The sequence below is a fragment of the Clinocottus analis genome, unplaced genomic scaffold, assembly GCF_023055335.1.
Source record: "Clinocottus analis isolate CAN_PGR_092001 unplaced genomic scaffold, fCliAna1.0.p SCAF_15, whole genome shotgun sequence".
NCBI classification, from domain to species: Eukaryota; Metazoa; Chordata; class Actinopteri; order Perciformes; family Cottidae; genus Clinocottus; species Clinocottus analis.
Genome location: NW_027175876.1, coordinates 1,981,119 through 2,000,637, shown reverse-complemented (window position 1 = coordinate 2,000,637; position 19,519 = coordinate 1,981,119). Strand labels below are relative to the sequence as shown.

The 19,519-nt window shown below is 44.9% G+C and overlaps 1 protein-coding gene across 2 annotated transcripts in view; it reads left to right on the top strand.

The window, feature by feature from the left end:
- The window catches only part of LOC137786034 (MAM domain-containing glycosylphosphatidylinositol anchor protein 2-like), a 166,902-nt gene extending 147,966 nt beyond the window's left edge, over window positions 1–18,936 (top strand). For both annotated transcript variants that reach the window (XM_068577639.1, XM_068577638.1), the window contains exons 13-18: window positions 569–589; window positions 2,822–2,977; window positions 6,492–6,653; window positions 13,924–14,054; window positions 14,686–14,782; window positions 15,767–18,936. In XM_068577639.1, coding sequence (XP_068433740.1) covers window positions 569–589; window positions 2,822–2,977; window positions 6,492–6,653; window positions 13,924–14,054; window positions 14,686–14,782; window positions 15,767–15,855 — 656 coding nt within the window. In that variant the 3' untranslated portion in view covers window positions 15,856–18,936. The remainder of the gene's footprint in view (window positions 1–568; window positions 590–2,821; window positions 2,978–6,491; window positions 6,654–13,923; window positions 14,055–14,685; window positions 14,783–15,766) is intronic.
- Window positions 18,937–19,519: the final 583 nt, after the last annotated feature.

Genomic DNA, 19,519 nt, shown 5'->3' with positions numbered 1-19,519 from the left:
TCTCTCCTCAGCCTCTCTCCTCACCCTCTTTCCTCTTTCCTCATCCTCTCTCTTCTTCCTCTCTCCTCACCCTCTTTCCTCTCTCCTCATCCTCTCTCTTTTTCCTCTCTCCCCAGCCTCTCTCCTCACCCTCTTTCCTCTCTCCTCATCCTCTCTCTTCTTCCTCTCTCTTCTTCCTCTCTCCTCATCCTCTCTCCTCACCCTCTTTCCTCTTTCCTCTCTCCTCATCCTCTCTCCTCATCCTCTCTCTTCTTCCTCTCTCCTCATCCTCTCTCCTCACTCTCTTTCCTCTTTCCTCTCTCTTCTTCCTCTCTCCTCTTCCTCTTCCAGTGTTTTAATACCAGACACAGTTCCTCCCACGAGCCTCTTCCATCCTCATCACCGCTGAGCCGGGAAACTTTTACACATGTAGACTTTCACGAGCGCCGCTGCTTCTAAACGGCAGATGACGGCGGCACAAAAGGTTAACGGCGACGTCGGCGTCGCTCTCGCTGAAGTATTTCAGGTGTTGACAGACGGCTAATATATTCTGTACTAATGACTGTCCCTGGCCTTTTCTCTTCCACAGCTCCCGTCAACCCTCACCTGAGTAAGTAATGCGCACCTTCACTTAGCTCACGCTCCCGTCTGCCAGGAACAGCGGCCAGATTTCAAAGCACAAAAACCCGGCACATCCTGTAGAGATCTGACTCACGGCGTGTCACACGCTGCTTCCAAGTGGTCTTAAGTGCTACCAAATGAAGGATGATGAAACACACACACACACACACACACAAAAAGGAGACTTCCTATTTTTTTTTAGGAGCTCTGAGTAAACCTCGATCAGGCGATCTGACACGCTGCGAGCTTCTAATCTCTGCAGGACATTGTGCGTCTGCATGAGGACTTCTGCTCGCTCTGTGCTCCGTGAGCATGCGTCTGCGCCGTACGTTTGTTGCCCCCTTTTTTTGTTGTCGTTGTAATGTTTAGTCCCGCTTATGACACATTGAACTTTTTTTGCAAATTCACATTATTCACGCCGCGAGACTTGCACGCTCCCCTCATTGTTTGCTTGTGCTGCAGCGCGCCCGTTGTGTGTCGTGGGGTTTATTTATTTGAATAGTTGTGTATGTTTTCGGTCGACATAATAACAAACATCCCTAATCACCGACATCATTATCCTAAATCCCCGAAGGAGACTATCTTACCTGCACGCCCTCCTCTTCCTCCTTCCAAATCCTCCTATCTCTCCGTGGCACAGAGGGTGAAAACATTTAGTTTAGCTCACAGTGGATGGGGGGGCGTTAGCTTCTAGCTTTAGCGCTAAACCTCCATTTAAAATCTGCATGCCTATGAGGAGAAGAGTCAAGAGTGCCTGCAACCCGGCCCCCTTCCTCTCCCTCGCCACCACTTTTTTATTTATTTTTCTCTGTCTATCGCTTTCTCTGCCTCGCAGCATCGTTGCCCTTTTTCTCCTCCTCCTCCTCCTCCTCTTCCTCCTCCCTGGGTGCATCCACATCCACTTCCACCCACTCTCTCCCTCGGTCTATGTTACCTTCATTACCTGAGTAAAAGCTGCAGATTCCTCTCCTCTCAAGGTCACCACTCCAAACTGCTCCCAGCTACATTTTAATAAATCAATGAATATTTATCGGAACACACGCCTGCATCCTGAATCCGAACGCTCTTTTTTTTGTGTGTGTGTGTGTGTTTAACTATCTCTTTGAGGACGCTGCTCGGCGGCACCGTGTCCTCCGGTGTCGGGGGTTTCGATCCGGCCGCTACCCGTTCATTAAACCGAGTGGGTTAGTTGCCCACGCAGGTCATTCACAACTATTCATCACTCACATGTAACGTCGGCCGTCGTAACCTCGCGCTGCAGACTTTTAAAAAACAAAATAGTTTTTCTCAAAGCGAGATAAAACTTACAGTTTCACTCCCTCGCTGCTCAAACACATTGCAGAGGAAGAGGGCGTGGAGAGTGACAGAGAGGGGGGAGTGTGTGTGTGTGTGTGTGTGTGTGTGAGGGGGGGGGGGGGGGGGGGCACCCAGTATCTCCATCTGCACACCCACTGCAGAAAAGATGGAGAGTGATTGAGAAGGAGGGAGTGGGTGTCAATTGTTAAGACTGATTGCACCGAGTCCTACAAGTGGGACACGACAAAACACCCAAGGACAATCGCTTCTGCTTTCAATCTAGAAAAGAAAGAGTTCCTCTAAAGTATTAGCAGTGTGTGTGTGTACATATATATATATATATATATATATATATATATATATATATATATATATATATATATATATATATATATATATATATTAATGCCTTTGGAAATCATGAATGTGTTTCCAACCTCTTTTGCATGAGATTTGTATTTGTTTTAAATATTATCGCTCGACTCAAAGTGTGTGGTTTTTCTGTTTTTTGAATACTGTCCACCAAGCTTCAGTGGTGGTAACGCGTTTAATAACCAGCTCCAACACACACACACACACACACACACACACACACGTAACCACAAAATCACACACTGCCACTGGATGTGTTCAGGGTGCAGCGATCTCTGACGTCTCCACCAGTCAGCGGGAGGTCACGTCTTAAATTAGAAATTCTTCTCACCAGATATAGTATGTTGTAATTGGGACTGTGTGTGTGTGTGTGTGTGTGTGTGTGTGTGTGTATATATATCCTTGTGACACACATAGCACTCATGAATCTCATGAATATACAGCAGGCGTCACGCTGCACACGTCCCGTCGCTGCCGGGCGGCGGGTAACTTTTGGCCGGTGCTGTCATCAGTTGAGTGTAAGAAGAGCTGCTTCTGCTCTGTCGCTCACCAGGAGAGTTTCACTGCAGCTTCGAGGAGGAGCCCATCTGCATGTTCTCGCAGGACAAGAACGACGACTTTGACTGGACGCGGCACAGCGCCGCGAGCCGCGACACCAAGTACACGCCCAACACCGGGCCCAGCGGCGACCGCAGTGACTCCAAGCAGGGTGAGTGGCTTCAGACTCTACCGTCCTTTTCCCCCATTATAAGAACAGTGAGCAAATCTTCAATTAAAACCAAAAAGGGTTAGGGTTAGGGTACGATGAGGTCTTGGGAGGAGAATCCAGGGACATTTTTTAAATAAAACAATTGTAATTCATTGGACACGGTCGTGTGGACGAGGCCATCTCATCTCAAAGAAGTAGGTGTTTGACAATATTTTGACAAAGACGGCAGCACTTGGACAATTTTTCTGGAGCCGGTGTTTTTTATCGGCCTTTTTACTTGCTGTCAGCAACATCTTTAGCAGGTAGGTTGTTTTTTTTTAAATTTAAACGTTTATTTAACCAGGAGAGTCCCATTGAGATTAAAAATCTCTTTTTCGAGAGAGATCTGCCCACATAGTAAGAGACAGAAAACAGAGAACAAGACATGTTAAAACAGTCAATTTAAGAAACATTTACATTTTTGGGAACCTGTTTCCATTTCATTCTGCAACATATTTAATGATGAAGGGGAATAAAAGTACAAGTCTGCATCATGAAAACACACACAGGTAGTTTGGGAGCAAGCCAAGGATTGTCTTATAAATAAGGGAAGTATCATCTCTACTTTGGCCGTCAGGGAAATATATCCAAGAGAGGCGAATGTGAATGTCATGAAAACTAAAAACCCAGTTTTTTTTTTAAGGATTATTGTCATACCAGAAGGTTTCCATACATAAGTCTTCACTAAAGTGAATGGATTAAACAGTGTGTGTTGAATAAATCCAGCTATAAATTACATTCCCAGTCTGAGATTGGTCTTCCCTCATTAAAAAAAACCTCTTGTGCGAAAGTGTCGGGCCCAAGATGTCGCCTGCTTAACTTCTGTTTTCGGCGTTTGTGCGCTGAAGGTTAAAGTTTTTCTCGGCCTCGCGGTGAACTGATTTAAGAGGAGCGCAGAGAAACTTTTCCTCCGTCAGCAAATGTGAAAACTAACTGTGCACATTCATTATTCTGCACCGGTGAAGGTCAAACGTCCGAGCGAAATACCAAGAAGACCAATTGGCGTTACTGGAGAAGGGGAGCTTTTAACAAATCTGTAAAATAAGTAAGAATAGACGCGTCCGTTTCACTTCGGAAGTGAGGCGATGGCTTCGTTAGCGCTGTCTTTTCTCGGCTGAGCGAGTCCCAACCGATATTATCAATTTGGGACTTTCCACAACTCAAGTCTGTCTCTTTTTTCTGTGTTTTTCTTTTAAGTGGTTGACATTAAGTGTGTTTGAAACCCTTTTGCAGGTTTTTTAGTTTTCGTGTGATTCAGAAACAGCATTTCAACAAACTAATAGAGTTTGCATGAATAAAGTCACTTCTTGGCAACTTAATTTGTCTGTAGTCAGTGACACACAGTTTAAAAAATGACTATGAATGTAAATCTGCATCCGTTTTTGTCGTGAACCTCAGTCAAGGGTCACGGGATTTGATTCCTTCTCTATAAATAAGCTGGAAGTGAAATGGGAAAACCAAAAAATGGACTGTGGGGAGTGTGGATGTGTTTCTCTGCGCATGAGACCGGTTCAGAGGTCTTCCTGCTGTTCTCTCTCACGTCGTCCAACGCAGCAGCTCCACGTGACGCTAAACAGCAATATATGTGCGCGTGTGTGTGTGTGTGTGTGTGTGTGTGTGTGTGTGTGTAGAAAGTAGATTTATTAACTGATACGTTGGAACTGGAGATACAAAAAAATAAAAGACAAATTAGATCACAAACAACGTCAACATCCTCAAAATCAGTGAGCAAGTGACTCAATTGAATGACTGAACTGGGTCATATCTATCTATCTATCTACATATAGATATCTATATCTAGCTGAACAATTATATCGTAAAATGATGCACAAATACAAAGGAAACACAGTTTGAGTGCGTCAGCGATGATCTTTGCCAGCTGTCGGCGCGTCTCTGCAGACGCTCATTGGATTGGAAACATGTTGGTTGAATGCACATGTTTTAAAATGGACGCTCGTGTATTTTCTTATGTAATCCATGCATGAATACATGAATCCCCTCAGGGTCAGTTATAAATTATTGCAACATAAATGTGCGATACCTTCTTCGACGTTTTCACGGGAAAAGTTTCACTTTTTTTGACATTTAGAGATAAACGAGAAGGATTAGTGTTCCCCCGCTGCACGGAAGATGATTGCAGCTGTACTTATTGTGTCATCGATCGCTTGATGCGGCACAATCCAACAGTGAGCAGCCTTGATCATTTATATTCAACATAATCCTGTAACGGAGAGTTGCTGTTTCCATGGGTACCCAAACCAGGGGAAACGGCATTGAATTTAGTATTCAATATGTTAGTTAGCGGGTGCAGGTATTCAACATTCAAGAACTTGATAAATAAAGAATTAATATAATTGGATTTGCAGGAATCTGCCGCAGGATTTTCATATGAATCTGCTGATGGAAAGTATCCGTGGTGGAATATAAGTGCCTATTATGGTGCTGTGGCACCAGCGCCAGCTGAAGCAGTAAATAATGCATCGGCTTTAATCACCTAATGGTTTCAAAATGTCCAGCGTTTCATTACCATGGCCCATTCCTCTTTTGCGTGTAATTATCTGATATGATATTCAACTGAGGGAGATATTCCATTTGGCTGGGGGGGCGTGGAGCCGCTCACCGGCCTCCTTTCTCTGTGGCCGGGGTCGCAGATTAGCTTCGTAGCATGTAGTTCAGACGCAATCAGAGGGCTGTTTGACTCGCTAGCCAACGCCGCCGCTGTCCACGGCTGTCGGGCCGGTCGGGAAACATCAATGTAAATCCATAGTTATCGCCTGGATTTGCCGCCGGTCATTGCTATTCGTAATAAAAAAGAGGCGTCCTCCGTAGAAAGCCCCGCCCCTTACCTCTGACATGGGAGGTTTCGTTCCCATCATGCTATCGCTAACCGGCTGAAAAAACACCTGAGAATAAGCGAGGATGCCTTTCGCTTTACTGTTTGCAGTGACGAATGATTTGCTGGTGTGTCAGCAGGCCGTCAGAAAGTAGATGGAGTCTGAGAAAAGGGTACATCAACTGCTTGAGCCGTTTCTCAGTGAGGCACAATTACGTTGTCCTGAGGATATCCACAAAGGCCCATTCTCAGATACTCTTGATACCGTACTGCACTGGAAACGACATACATTCGTCCTATAGGTAATAATCACTGACATCTGGGAAAGTGCCGACGGTGCGTGAAACATGAAAACGCTCCTTTTTAGTCGTCAACCGCAATTGAAAAACCCAAACTGTCTGTGTAACCTTCCTTTTAGACCAGCGTGCGCACATCTGTGTGTGATGGATTATTACCATTTCAGGATGTAGTCAAGTTTTTTTTGACGTTGTACCTTTTAAAATAAAGTGGTTTGGTTAATCCAGCTCAAAAGTGTTGGGTCGAGCATGAGCTCCAAAACGACAAAATAACACCAAAACGTGTACAATAATCTTACTCCTGTGTATACACACACGTCTCATGTGTCTTTGTGTGTTTCTATAGGTTTCTACATGTACATTGAGACGTCGAGGCCGCGGAAGGACGGGGACCAGGCGAGGCTCATAAGTCCGTTTTTCAACGTAGCCCCGAAAAACCCTTACGGTATCACCAACCCACCCGCCTACTGCTTCGGCTTCTTCTACCACATGTATGGAAAACACATAGGTGAGATGCACCGCTTCATTGTCATCTGGTGTAACAAGGCGGTTTAATCTGTCGTTGTTTATCCACTGCTGAAGAGATCATCTTAATCGATATTCATTGCTCAACGGTTCATAAAAACTGATGAAGAAAAGGATAATTACGCTCATTGTTCCAATGATCTGTCACTGCTCTTTGCTTTTGGGTTGCTTAAGCAGCAAAAACAACTTAAAGTAAAACTTAAAGTGCTTCGGCAATCCTCTGCTAAATGAAAGAGATGCGTTCGAAACTAAATGGCAGAAAACAACACAACACATTTTAAAAACAAAGAGAAGTCCAAGCATGTGTGGAACGACGTCACGTCTGCTTTGAAACATAAAGAGAGAGATGGGATTCTGGAAATTGCTGTCTGTCACCTACATGGTTTCTTCTTGGTAAAAAAAAAAGGTTGTTTGTGAGACAGGAACGCTCACAGAGTGGAAAAAAAGGAGGCACTTTTACCTGCGAGCAACAGAATTCCAGTTATTTCCACAGAGTTTGTCCCCGTGGCGGTTGCAGTGGGGGAGTTGTGTGCTTTCACGCTAAGATTTTCTAAGTGCAGCTGTCAGATGTTTTCAGCAAAAAGGTATCTCATTTTTGCAACAAACCTCGTTCAAAGGTGTGTACACAAATCCTGGGCATTAGCTCGTGCACTCCTCTCTGGATGTAGATAACGACCTCGTAGGGCCCGCTTGAAGCCGGCAGAGCGACCGAAGGAACCGTCTGCGGCGAGCGCCTGACGCTCAGGCTTTTCTCCACCGAGGACCCAATCAGCCGATTCGCGAGCACTCCAGCTCTTGAGTGCAAGGGTTTTTTTTGTGTGTGTGTGTGTGTGTGTTTGCACAACTGGGAGTCGGGAGAAAGATTGGATCTCTAGCACGGAAAAAACAGCGGGCTTATACGATGTTGACGGCCTCTGTCGGTGATTTCTGATGTCTGGGCTTCGCCCGGTGTCATTAGCTTCCTGCACAGGTGCACGGGGGCGGGTGAGGGGCACCGCTGGGTTGCTGGTTGCTGGTTGCCGGATCTTCTTGGTATCACGGGGCCTGGATGCTGCTTGGCATGAGAGCAGTTGGTTAGATGGCGAGCTGAGGCTGTGCACTCAAAGCCTTTACTGTCATTAAAACGTGTGTTCAGGCCCCAATAAATCAAACCTTTAATATTTATGTATTTCTTTTTCAAGGGAAAAAATGTCAATATGTCTCACGAACCACTGTGGAGGTGTCTGCTTTGTCATTGATGCTTCAGGCGCCAGATATTGATGGACCCAATTTACTATTAAAATATCCTTTAACCTTCATTTTAGCATGAGAGTGTCACAAACAACAGGCTCAAAACGAAAACAGGAAATATTTCAAAACAATGACACGTAATTTCACAGAAACGGACATTTTCAAGCCACTTGAACGCCTCTAAAAAATAATGCATCTCCCGTACTGGCTTCTGGAGATGTGATCACGCGTGGTGGTTCCTGTGTCGGTGCCTTTTCCATCCTCAACTGATGTGTGTCACGTCATGGCACCATTAAGTGTTATCAAATCATATTTTGAAGGCCCAAGTCACCAGATGTCGCCTATTGTTATCTACCATGTGCACCTCTCTGAGCAAACACAGCTGTCCTGTTATGGGTGTTACATCTCTGACACCTTTAAATCCCAGTGGCTCAGTTTTTGGCACTAGTAAAAAAACGTCTCTGGCATCCATCGAGCCATCCTCAGTGATCCGTTCACATGCAAAACATCTTTTAGTACCTTACTACTCGGACTTGCCAAAGTCAGATATTTTCAAAGTTTCACTCAATAACAAAACACCTTCATAACTAATTGGAGTTAAAGTTAAAAATAACCATCCTCAAGGATTATTTATTAAGAATAAAACACTCAAAACGTCAGTTAATCTGCTTCATCGCGACAGTGTTGGTCTGGTTTGATCAGATTTGATTGGCAGTGACCAAACAACCCCAATAACTGTCATCAGATTCAGATTCTGCCAAATCCTGATTGGTGCTCAGATGTATAAGTTATCACCTTCTCCCAACTTTGACCCACCAACAACAAACCAATAAAAAAATAATGATAACAATAAAAAGCACAAACAATAAATACAGAAAGTTGTCAGATTATTTGTGTTCATGAGGGACCTCGTCACTCTTTGTGAGAAGCTGATTTAAAAATATGTTTTAAATGACAAATGACACTAAGAGAGTGCACCACAAACACATTGTGTTAACTAAAAATACTGATTCCTATTGAGAAGTCAACAGAAAGGGAAACAAACACGGCGACGATGGGGAAACAAAGCCGTGGTGGTGAGTGAACCCAACGAGAGGACAGGGAGTCGCCGGTTTCAGCTCGTCAAACTTGATGTTCAATAAACTGTGAAATCACTACAGGCTGGCACCTGCACTCGATTCTCTTTTGATAAGATGTTTACAGCCGGCGTTTGGCTGCATTTACCTCAGTACTCTACTGAGACGTTTTGGGGGAATCGGCGCCATCTCCGCCCTCCAGCTGCTCCGCTCGGCGCTTCTGCCGGACCCGCCGCTCCGAGAACAACGTTTCAGTAAACTGGCTTTTATATTTTTTAATAGCTGTGTCTTCTTTTGTGGATCTTATGTCGTTCCAATTATTTTATTTCCCTTTAAAGTTGTGTTAAATGACTTGTATTTGCATGAATAATACACACAGATTGTTTTAATGAGTAAAAAAAAAAACACTTTTTCACAGCTGAAAGTCTTTTTGACAAATCTGACCAGTGTGAGCTCTCCTGCGTCTTCAGTGTAGCAGACGCACTGTGAATACTTTTAACAGATAATTATATATTACATTGGCGTCACTCGGCAGAACCGGAGGTTATTGTCTGGCCTTGAGGATAACATGCGAGGAGTACTGTAAAACTCGGGTTACAAGCCGCTCCTACCTTCGGTGGGTGTCCCCGCTGTAGCAAGCTAGCGCTGCTGCTAGCTCCCCGCTAGCTGCTGTTGCTACTGGCGTCGAGCCGGGGCTGGTACTGCTACGGGCTAACATCCTGGTTGCTAGCTCCCTGCTTGTCAGCTAGCTAGCGCAGAGCTGGCAGCAGCGCTAGCTGGCTACAGAGGGGAGCTAACGGGGACAACTTTTACGGTATATTGGCAGGATTGTGACGGCCATGTTTTTATTATTTTTTATCAAAGCATTTTGTACCCGTTAAAAGTTTTTTGGGGGGGTATATGTACAGATTGTAAAGCCCTCTGAGGCAAATTTGTCACATGTGATTTTGTGCTATACAAAATAAATTGAATTTTATTCATGAATTGCTGTTGGGATTTAAAGACAATTTCCATAAATATAACGACAAATATTTTTGAGAAACCCTCAGCTTAAAGCTGAAAGGGGGGAGTGGACAGCAGGACTCCATATGGTCTGAACACTTAGCCTGGCTACTTTTCAGCCGCCCTCAGTGGAAAGGGCCGTGTGGAAGTGTCCAGGTGGGGGGGCCGGACCGAACATCTGGAGAGGAGGAAGCGAGGGGAGGTGGAGAGAATATAAGGATAGGGGGTGTTGGAGGGGCGACTCAGCGGGGAGATGAGAGCTCCTCCGGCTCCCTGCCGAGGTTGAGTAGGCCGTGACATTTCCAATTTGCTCAAATTGATCGCCAGCCAGACCCTCTCTTCCCTGCCCTCCCCGTCTGTGGTGAAGCCCATGCCCAGACTGTGGCGTGTTATGATGAATGGGCTAAATGTCAAGGACTTGAAACCCGGCTCAGATCCTCCATGGCTACGCTCCATTTAGTATTCTGCCTCTCCGGCCGTGAGAGAAATTCGCCCCCCAGAACTCAAGAGTTGTTGGTCTGTGATATTTTCTACCCAGAGAAATAAATAGTTGTGACAAATGCACCAAATAATGTATGTTCTCTTTTTGCAGAGCACTGTTGTTTTAAATAGTTCGTAGTAGCCACAAAGACCTTCTTGGATCACATCTCAAACTAATGTGATCTTTGCGTGGTGGTTCCTGTGTTGGTGCTTTTGGATCTTGACAACCTTTTCCATCATCATCATCGTCCTCCGTGATGAGGTCATGGCACCATTGAGCCACCAAAAGTCTCCCATCATTGTCTCCCATGGGCGCCTCTCCGTCTTGTGTTATGGACCTTACACCTTTTGACATCTGCACTTTTTAAAAAAGAAGCCCAGGGACTCTACCGTTTTGTCGGCATTGGCATCCATCGAGCCGTCCCCAGTAATCCGTTTTTTCGAGCTGGCTCAGCTCCGTATTGAAAAGCCGTGAGGTTGATGCTCTTGGGGACTGTGCTGCGGAGGTGAGTCACAGTCGAGTTGTGGCACGGCGACCGCCTTAGGCCAGAATCGGTCGATAAGGAGTTTCGCCCACACGCTGATGAGAACGGTGGCACGGGCTCAAAGAAACTCCTCCATCGTGAGCTAGCGGAGGGGGGGGGGGGAAAGATACCTGAGACAAGGTCACGCTTAATTACCCAAGCGCACATCAAAGTTTGCCTTTGGAGCCCGTGTCGCATTTGTTTATTGGATTAAGTCTCCAGCAAAGCACACCGAGCAAGTCTGTTTTAAGCCTGACCTTCTGAGAAGCAATGGAGTCATCCTTTCATTAGGAAGGAGGGTGGTACTGCACCTCAATCTCTCTCTCTCTCTCTCTCTTTCTCTCTCTCTCGTCCACACTACATCATTGAACATTTCCACGAGCCATTTCTCACTTCTCACCAGACGCACGTCCTTCTCTTCTCAGATCTTTTTAAATTCCACAAGTGTTTGCCACAGGTATTTCTTCAAAAAAAAAAAAACTGCATACGCCTTTTGCTCGTGGATGTGATGACACTGACATTACCACCTACGTGGCGATGAGTTCAAAGGAAATGTAAGCGAGCCAGCTCGGCAAAGAATCCAACACTTCCACGGGAGATGAAACCGCAGGTCATGTTCTGCACGAGAGCTCGTCTCTCACTGGAGATTGTGCTGTCGGTGGAGGAAAAAGCTGCACTGTACGCCGCGCTGATGAAAGAGCATGAACAGCGACGTACCGTGCAGCTTCCCCTCCTTTCCTCACCGAGATGTACAGTAATGAGGCGCCTCGCCGAGGGAGGGATGCGTCGAAAGAGAGCTGGAAGACGTTTTTAAAAAAAAATATTAGTCAACGCAAAGGTGATGCTTAACGCATTTGGGAAATTCACTTGACTTCACAGCAGTGGGCCTGCTAAGCTTGTCAATGCTAACCTGATCTGGTCTTTGGATGCTTCGCTCTCTCTCTCTCTCTCTCTCTCTCTCTCTCTTTCTGTCTTCCCGCATTGGCGATTAGAAAAACTAACAGGAGAGGAGGGAAAGAGGTTGCGCAGTGTGTCATCATCTGACAGTTTTATATCGAGGCCCGGGGGGGGGGGGGGCCGACAAGAAGTACTCACTGAGGGGAGTCTTCAATTCAGAACTGGTATATCGCTTATTCTGTGACGGGGGGAGCCAATACTTCTGTGTTATTATTCAAACAGAAAGCACTAAAAATGGATCCGCCAATTTGCATTTTTCCAAACGCAGAGTTGGTCTCGACTGTGACGTCCACTGTCTTTTTGAAGCCGGAAAAGGAAAGCTGGACCGAGCATAAATAGTTTGAAGCTAATGGTACGTTAGGAACTCCAAGCGGAAAAAAAAAATTCTCATCACACATCGGCCATTAGTGATAATTAATTTGGATTATTAATACAAGCTGGAGAATAACTTATCTTCGCTCGCAGAAGCACAACTTTAATAGATGTATCAATGGGTGCGACCTGAGTTTAACCTTTGCTACCGCTTGGCTCTGCTTCAAATGCAGAGGAATACATACATCTGAAATGCAGGAGAAGGGTCTGAATATTAAGATGGCCAGTCTGGGTGGTTGTGTTTCTCAAATATGGGAGAAGAAGAAGAAAAAAAAGGACAGATACATCGCTAGAGATTCAAACTTGTGGTTTTACAGTTCTTTCGAAAACTTCTGATGGATATGAAAGAGTCTCCATGAAGTCCTTTATTTTTATGAACTAGACCTTTTTGTCAAGATTCCTCCTATTGTGTTGATCTATTAAGGATTTACTTTCTAGTTTTTAAATGGCAGGGTCAATATTTGCAAAGTCAATTTTGTCACAAGCTTTTCTATAATCAATTTGATGCAAAAACGTTCTGATTAGGGAAAATGATTTGTGGTTCTACAAATGATAATGTCTCTATTTATTCACTGAAAAGACAAATGACCCATGATGTTACATGAAAAATGAGTGGGCGAGAATAAAACCAATAGTAAACTACCAATATTAGTCTGTATTTCATAATGGTAGGATGTTAAAGTTACAGCCGTAAAGATCTCCGTTTCATTGTCTTTGGCGGCACCTGTGGCGATAAACGGTAACTGCAGGTGTGTGTTTGGACCTCACGTCCCAGAGATCCAAACAGATTGGGTTTTTTTTAACCAAGAAGGTTGCAACAGACAAAGGCTTTCATCAGAGGGCCACACAGGTTCAATCCTCATTGTGTTTCCTCATTCGGCAACAGACGGTGACGCCACAGACATTTATTTAAAGTCAAATCTTTTTGATTGTCTTTGAATGAAGGAAATGAAGACGGACTGCTCCGCTGCAGTCAGGTGATGTTCTCACGCAGACTTTCCAAGCTACCATGAGCACTGGTGACCTACTTACGTTACAATCCAGTCCAGCATATCAACAGGATGCTCCCTGAGGGCTGCAGGACAGACACACAACGAGCCAGAAGTGTGCTCTGTTCTTTACAAAGTTATAGTGTAGCAGAGAATCTGTGGCTCACGGCTGGAATTATGTGTGTGTGTTTGTATGTGTGTGTCTGTTTGTCTGTGTGTGTGTATGTACGCATGTGTAACTGTATGTGTTTTTGTATGTGGGTGGGTGTGCATGTGTATGTGTGTGTATGGACGTATGTGTAACTGTGTCTGTGTGTTTGTACGTGTTTATGCATGTGTTTGTGTGTGTGTATGCGTGTGTATGTTTGTGTGTGTGTATGCATGTATACGTGTGTGTGTGTACTTGTCTATGCATGTGTGTGTGTGTGTGTGTGTGTGTGTGTGTATGGATGTGTGTGTGTGGGCGTATGTGTAAGATTGTCTGTTTTTCTGTCTGTATGTGTGTGCATGCGTGTGTGTGTGTGTGTGTGCATGTGTGTGTGTGTGTGCGTGTGTGTGTGTGCATGCGTGTGTGTGTGTGTGTGCGTACACTGACCCCCCCCCCTGCTCTCCCTCCCGTGCAGGAACACTAAACGCTCTCCTGAAACAAAAAGGCCAGACGGCCTCCGAGGGCCCCGTGTGGTCGCTAAACGGGAACCAAGGTGACCGCTGGAAGCAGGCGAAGGTCAGCATCCACCCGACGGCGTCCTTCCAGGTGAGACGAGGGAAACTCAATCAATCCAACGCGCGGCAGCATTCCTCTTGTTGCCCTCTATTTCCTTTTGTTTGTGTGCTGGAGTATTGGTTTCCTTGAGGGCGGCATATTGATGCGGCGCTTCACAAGCCGGGATATTAAGCAGAGAAGTGGACATTGTTTGCTGTTGAGAAACCAATATCGCTCACACTTGAGCATATAGGACTGCAATATTCTCAATCATATTTATGACTGCAGCTGTGGAAAGTAATTATAGTTTCAGCTCAACTTCTGAGTCTTTCTTTTTGTTTTTGTTTCCACTCGTACTTCTAACGGTTCCAACACCAAAAAGCATTATTAATTTTAAAATGTTGTGACATTAAAAACTAAAAACAAACACTCTGCAGCCACCTGCAGTGATTTATCTTTCTGCAGCTACACCTTTGTACAGTGCAGGAAATGACAGCTGGATTTAAATGAACGAACGCATTAACAATTGGTAGTTTCACTTTCTTTCTAAAAGACGGTTAGCCTAGCTTAGCACAAAGACTGAAAACAAGGGGGAACTGCCAGCCTCCGAGGGGAAAAGAAGAAGCAAATAAGCCCCACAATAACATCTCAGATGGCAAACGTGTGTGTTTCCTCTCTGCAGGTGGTAATCGAAGGTATCCGAGGCCCGGGCATGGAGGGCGACATCGCCATCGATGATGTCACGCTGGAGGAAGGGGAGTGTCGAGACCCGCCGCCCAGTGAGTCGCACCACATTTACGCCTCCCTTTTCTCCGTCCCGCCTCCTTTTTTTCAGCATGAGCTCGGACCAGGTCGAGATTTTCACGGTGCAAATGGCCCAAGATTGACAAAGTGATATTGGCTGGCAGACGAACGCTGTTCATTCGATGCCGTGCAGGTCATTTAACGGTTGTAGGGACATTATTTCCAGAAGCTTCTCAAACTGAGACGTCCTCCTAACGCACCGTACATAAATCAGAGTAATCTTATTGTAATGTTTCATGTCAGTGGCGGGAAAAACAACTAGGGATCTAAAAGAGAAATGAAGTCAGCGATCGTGGTGCAAGATTGTTGTTGAAGTTACATTTCATATGGATCCATTATGATTCAGAGCGACGCCATCGATTCATTTGGAGTTCCAGGAGTGGTCGCCCGGGCCGAGGACAGAGTCATGCAGAGAATAATGCATTTCAATCTCAGCTGATGAATATTATATGACTTTATGTAATGTAAGAGGGGGGGAAATGAGAAATATCTCAAAGCTGTTTTAGAATCTGCTCGTACAGATTAGTTGTGCCTTAAAAGGAATAGTTTAGCAATTTAGGAAATATGTTTATTCGCGAGTTTGATACCGCGCTCATGTCCGTTTGTAGAATAGGAAAGTGGAGACAGAGGACAGTTTAGTTCACAGGACATTGATCTCTTTTTTGTTTAATCTCTACTAAAATCAGAGATTTCATGAATAGTCTTTTCCTTGTTGGACAGAGCTAGGCTTGCTGTTTCCCCTGTTTTGCGTCTTTATGCTAAGCTAAGCTAACCAGCTAGCTGCAAACATTAGAGCGCTATCAATCGTCTCAATTGTCTTCGTTTCTCAGCCGGAAAATGAATATATATATATTCCCCGAAATGGAGAACTATGCCCCCCTGATGTCCATGTGTTCTTTGGAGTATGTCGATTACATTTCGACCGTTATCTTCTGTTTCCTTCACTTCTCCCGTTGTAGATCTCAGCGCGAGGGCGCCGTCCACGTCCTCCCATATATGGCTGCTATGCGTCACCTTGGTGATGACCCTCCTGGAAGGTCAGAGGTGACCCTTCTCTCCGTCATCCCAGAGGCGAATATTCAGACCCACCGTCTGTGAACTGTACCCTCGGCATCCAATCACCAAAGATTCATGCATCCTGAAAGCAGCAGGGCTCGTCCCCCGCCGGACCTCGGAGGGACCCGAATTAACGAAAGAGAGAAAAAATCGTGATAAAAAAGTTACACAAAAAGTAATAAAGAAGATGCGCAATTTTTTTTTTAAAGAGACCTCTTTTACAGAAACTACTCCTCGGCGCGGGGACTCCGGACGTCTTTGACGGGCGACGAATACGCCCGGGCTTCGCCGGAAGAGTTCACGAGCGTCCAGGGAGGACGGACAGTTTGTAAAGCACAAGAACAATTTTATGAAGTTATGAAAAATATTGTTAGACGGCGGCGGGAAATATAAGACACTGCTGACTTTTTCGAGAGGGAATAACATTTCCCTGCTTACAAAATACACGGAATCAGACCTTCCTCTGTGTTATCTTTTATCTTCATTTTCTCGCACCAGACGCCAAAACCACCGACACTTGTTTTTTGAAACCGCCCCCGCCCCCCCCGGCCTCAAGTCACACCTCGACGTTTCTTCATCTGCTCGGTGCTGAACTGTAGGAAAACATGGACTCTGGCGACATTTTGTTCTGTCTGCTCCCCCCCAACACCCCAAACCCCCCTTGTAGCTGCCTATGTATCTATTAACACTGTGCTCACGAGTCCAAGTGGCCAACCGACGGTAGGGTGGCAGAACAATGAACGCAGGAGGAATCAGCGGAGGTGTAGACGGCGGTGACCGGAGAGAGGAGCTGACGCGAGAGTGAGGAAGAGGGGAGGAAGAGGGGAGGGACAGGCAGAGGAAGGTCCCGATCACTGAAGGCCTGACTCCAATATTCAGCCGGCGGTCACCGCCTGTGGAACAGAAGCCACTTTACTTTCTGCCATGAAACAAAGTGCCTTCGGATTACAAAAAAAAAAAAAAACGAATCGTGAGCCTGGGTGTTAATCAACAGCGAACACGTCTCTGTTCATGTTTCCTCCGATGGGCTATTTTCTACATGTTTTCTTTTGCCCCACAAGTGCTGATGGGAGGGGGGAGGGCACGCGTGTTCAGACGGGGAGCGTCGGGGGTGGTTTGTGCTCCGCCCCTGGATTTAAAACTCCTGATGGGACAGTTTGCCTGTGCGTGAGTGCAAGTGTGTGTGTTTGTGCGTGAGTGCAAGAGTGCGTTTGTGTGTGTGCATGCGCCTCAGCCTTTGCCTGCGCGTAGTTCAGTGCGAGGGCAGCTGAGCAGGCAGTGCCGGCAGACCAGGTTTGGGAACAATTTGGATGAAAACAGCGGTGACAGTGAGGCTCTGGATCTTTTTTTTTCGTCTTCTTCTTCTTCTTCTTTTTTTGTTGCAGAAAGACGAGATCATACGGGAGGATGAAGACACTTCATCCACTGAATACCCCCGACTCTCTCTCTTCCCCATAATTCTCCTTTTCCCCCGCGGGCGAGCATTTTTTTTTTTTTTTAAAACAAAAGAACAACTGCTGAATAAAACATTGCGTTGTACAGGGAGGAGAGCAGGAACTTTGGGACTGCAGGCTCTTCATTAGGGTGATAAGCCTCGCCCGTCCTCCACCATTTATATGGAACAATATGAGAATAAAAGATAATAATGACCATAATAATAGTCATGATATTTTATTACTCTAGCGAGAATGTTTCTCTGCTTTTACACAAACTGTGAAGATTGACTGTGGAAGATCTACCTGAGACCATAACCTTAACCAGCGGGGTTTTTAAAAAAAATGTATTGTAAAAAAGAGAAAATAAGAAAATGAAAAATTCCGTTCATCGTTGGTTATGACAAATGTTTTGAGGACTTGTGTCTTGTTTCTTATTTTTTTCCGTTGAAGATGACTTAACTTCCTTTCTCTTCTTGTTGTCTCCCTTTGCATTGCTTGAGTATCAAAGCTGATGGAAGCATAAGAAGTAAACCAATTTGGTAACTGTATAACTTGTAAATGTTAAAGAAGCTCTATTCAAAGGTTTATGATAAATGTTTTATGTTGGAGTACAGGAAGCACAACATACAGTTTTAAGGTCTCTACATATGAAATCCATTTTATATTTCTCTGCACATGCGTGACCGACTCTCACAGGCTTTCCAAACCCCAAGTCCACGTTTTAACAGCATTTTTATTTTGCTCGTTACATTCGTATTTATCGTGCAACCAGAACACCGAAGGACAGACGAGGAACCCAGTCGGGAGTATAAAGGAAATCTTTAGCGACTGGGTTGAGGTTCGGTTTGGCGTCGTGGTTGCTCAGCATATGTAGCCTCTTCAGTGGAAGCCTGGCCGGTCTGAGCGGGTCATGGACACACGTGAGCGTAAAGCTGTGTACAATATGTGCAACGAAGAACTGACACATGTAAAGAAGATTTTAAAAAAACAGAGCAGAATGATGAGCATTTCAGGGCATCCTTATAATACCATCATAGTCTGTATCATATTATTACAGAGACATTATCACAGCTTTTTTCTGCTATTCTTTTCTTTTAATTTAAGGCCCAGATCATAATGAATGTAAATGGAGTTCTGGGGGGAGTTATTTTCTAACAGTCTTACTAGATGTAATGTTTTACTAAAACATGTTTTTGTTTTTTTTAAGTGTGTGCTTTTGATGATGAGAACTTTCAGACTTTCATAGGTTGTTTTGGACACATCAAGGACATGGAGTTCGTCTGACTTTGACACAGACTTTGACACAATCCCCCCCCACACAAAAAAAATAGCTCAGATAAAATATCCGTTAGCTAGTTGCTATATCCTCCTGTGGTTTATAGCATGAAATGAAAAGTGCCAAAGTGCCCCGTGCAGTCGTCACTGTCGCTAAGTATGGATATGAGTTCCTTTGAGATATTTTGGTAACTGCTCCTTTCACTGTCACCCCTTGAGCACCTGGTCAACTCTCATAGCAGCTACATTTTAGTAAATAAAGTACGCGAATGATTCAAAATTACAGCTGAATTTAAGTAAAGGAACGCATTTCCTGTTTTTGCATTTTCCATTTTTAAACTACCGTAAAAGTCGGGTTAGAAGCCGCTACTACCTTCGGTAGGTATCTCCGCTAGCTCCCAAATGTAGCAAGCTAGCGCTGCTGCTAGCTGGTTGTCGGGGAGCTAGCGGGAGGCTAGCAGCAGCACTCGCTGGCTACAGCGGGGAGCTAGCGGGGACACCTACTGAAGGTCGTAGCGGCTTGTAACCCAACCTTTCACGGTAGTAGCCTTTTCACTTTCTTGTTAAAAGACGGTTAGCTTAGCTTAGCACAAAGACTGAAAACAAGGGGGAACTGCTAGTCTTCGAAGGGGAAAAAAGCATACGTCTCCAAAGCTTCAGCTCCTGGATATTCCTTCTGTATATTTGCCATACTTTTAAAATAATTTTGTGTTTGTTGGAATTATATCAGCATGAGCCTTTCAAGAACAGACCTGAATAGGGAGGGAGAAAAAAAAAAGAAGAGATTGTTATCCTGCTTTTGTGGTGTACATTATTAAGTTCTGGGTACCTTCATCTTCAAACTTTCATCTGCGCGAAAGAAAGTATTGTCAAATTTTCACAGAAATTGGACAGCAAAAGAAAACCATTGTTTGTTTCCGTGATATTACAGCGCTCACCGCATCC